Raw genomic sequence first — 1,290 nt, forward strand, 5'->3', positions numbered from 1 at the left:
CACACACACACACCTCCATCCTGCACAATGACTCAGCTTTTCTTTTGGTTATTGTTTATTTGTACTGCAGAGGAGCCTCACCCACTTTCTTTTCCTGGTTTCTTGTATACAAAAGAAGGGCGCGGCAGTGTTTGGCTCCAAGTATCTAACATTTATGTTGCCTTTTAATTCACTTTTCATGTGTGCCTGATGATAGCCTCTGGATGGATGAAGACTGCATTAAACCAAGCAAACCTCATAGACAGTATATATTCAATAAATAAAAAGTAGTAAAAGTAGTCTGTCAAGTGAGACTAATGTTATTAMGATACACACATATATATGTCTTTAACATGTTTAACACGAATAATTACCAACTGATAATTTCCATAATTTGCTCCATAATTGGGACTAGGTTCGGAGAAATGGGCGGAGTGATACAACGTAGCTGGAGTGGTGCGACGTGAACGTCTAACGCTGGTGGTGTTGTGCCGCGTTTAAAATGGACTTTAAAAGCTGATTTTCGCCATGTCAACTTAACTTAAGATTTAACGAAACAATCAGTGACTTTTTATTTGTGCATTTAATCGTTGCATCGTCGTGTAGATTAAACCAAAAGTGTGACTCCGCGCGCTCAGAACATGATGTTACTGTTTTTGGCTGTTTTTGTTGTTTCCTGTGGTGAGTACGACTCAACTACACAAAACTAATGATGCATAGGGGAGCTTTATTGGAGATATTAATCCTATCTGCTTTTAAGCTATAAACTGAGAACATTGTGTTTCTTTCACTTGTTTGGACACTTGGAGTCTCCATCTAGTGGTGAGATCSATACAATACGTTATTCTGAGGAAAAACATAACGATTTAATTATCTTACACCGGAAATAAGTTGTAATTGTACACACACAGCAGAACTTTCTGTTGTTTATTATACTTTTTTATTCACATCTATCTACCTTTATAGTTTGATTTTCCTTAATAGTGTCCATTATAAGATGTGTTTTGTGTGTATATCTGCTTTGCCCCTATTGAAAAGGGACTCTGCCATGTCTATATAATGATGATCATCTTATATAATTAGTACAATTTAAGTTCTTTATAGGAACTGAGTTATAGTTGAGACATAAGTTACTGAATGGGATGGGATCCAAAACTATATATTTTCTTTGTTATTGTAGTGATTAACTAATGTGGGAAAGTAACTATGAAATAATAAACATGAGTTATAATCATTGAATTGTTTGTGGTGCATTAAGAGCCTTATTTTGTGTATTACTTATTCAAAACAATGCCTGTAAATACCCTGCCC

The 1,290-nt window shown here is 35.4% G+C and overlaps 1 protein-coding gene across 2 annotated transcripts in view; it reads left to right on the top strand.

Annotated features, from left to right (window-relative positions):
• Window positions 1-304: 304 nt before the first annotated feature.
• Window positions 305-1,290, top strand: part of LOC106517275 (extensin) — an 11,881-nt gene continuing 10,895 nt past the window's right edge. For both annotated transcript variants that reach the window (XM_014008028.1, XM_014008034.1), the window contains exon 1: window positions 305-660. In XM_014008028.1, the coding sequence (XP_013863482.1) occupies window positions 621-660 (40 nt within the window). In that variant the 5' untranslated portion in view covers window positions 305-620. The remainder of the gene's footprint in view (window positions 661-1,290) is intronic.

The sequence above is a fragment of the Austrofundulus limnaeus genome, unplaced genomic scaffold, assembly GCF_001266775.1.
Source record: "Austrofundulus limnaeus strain Quisiro unplaced genomic scaffold, Austrofundulus_limnaeus-1.0 Scaffold1, whole genome shotgun sequence".
NCBI classification, from domain to species: Eukaryota; Metazoa; Chordata; class Actinopteri; order Cyprinodontiformes; family Rivulidae; genus Austrofundulus; species Austrofundulus limnaeus.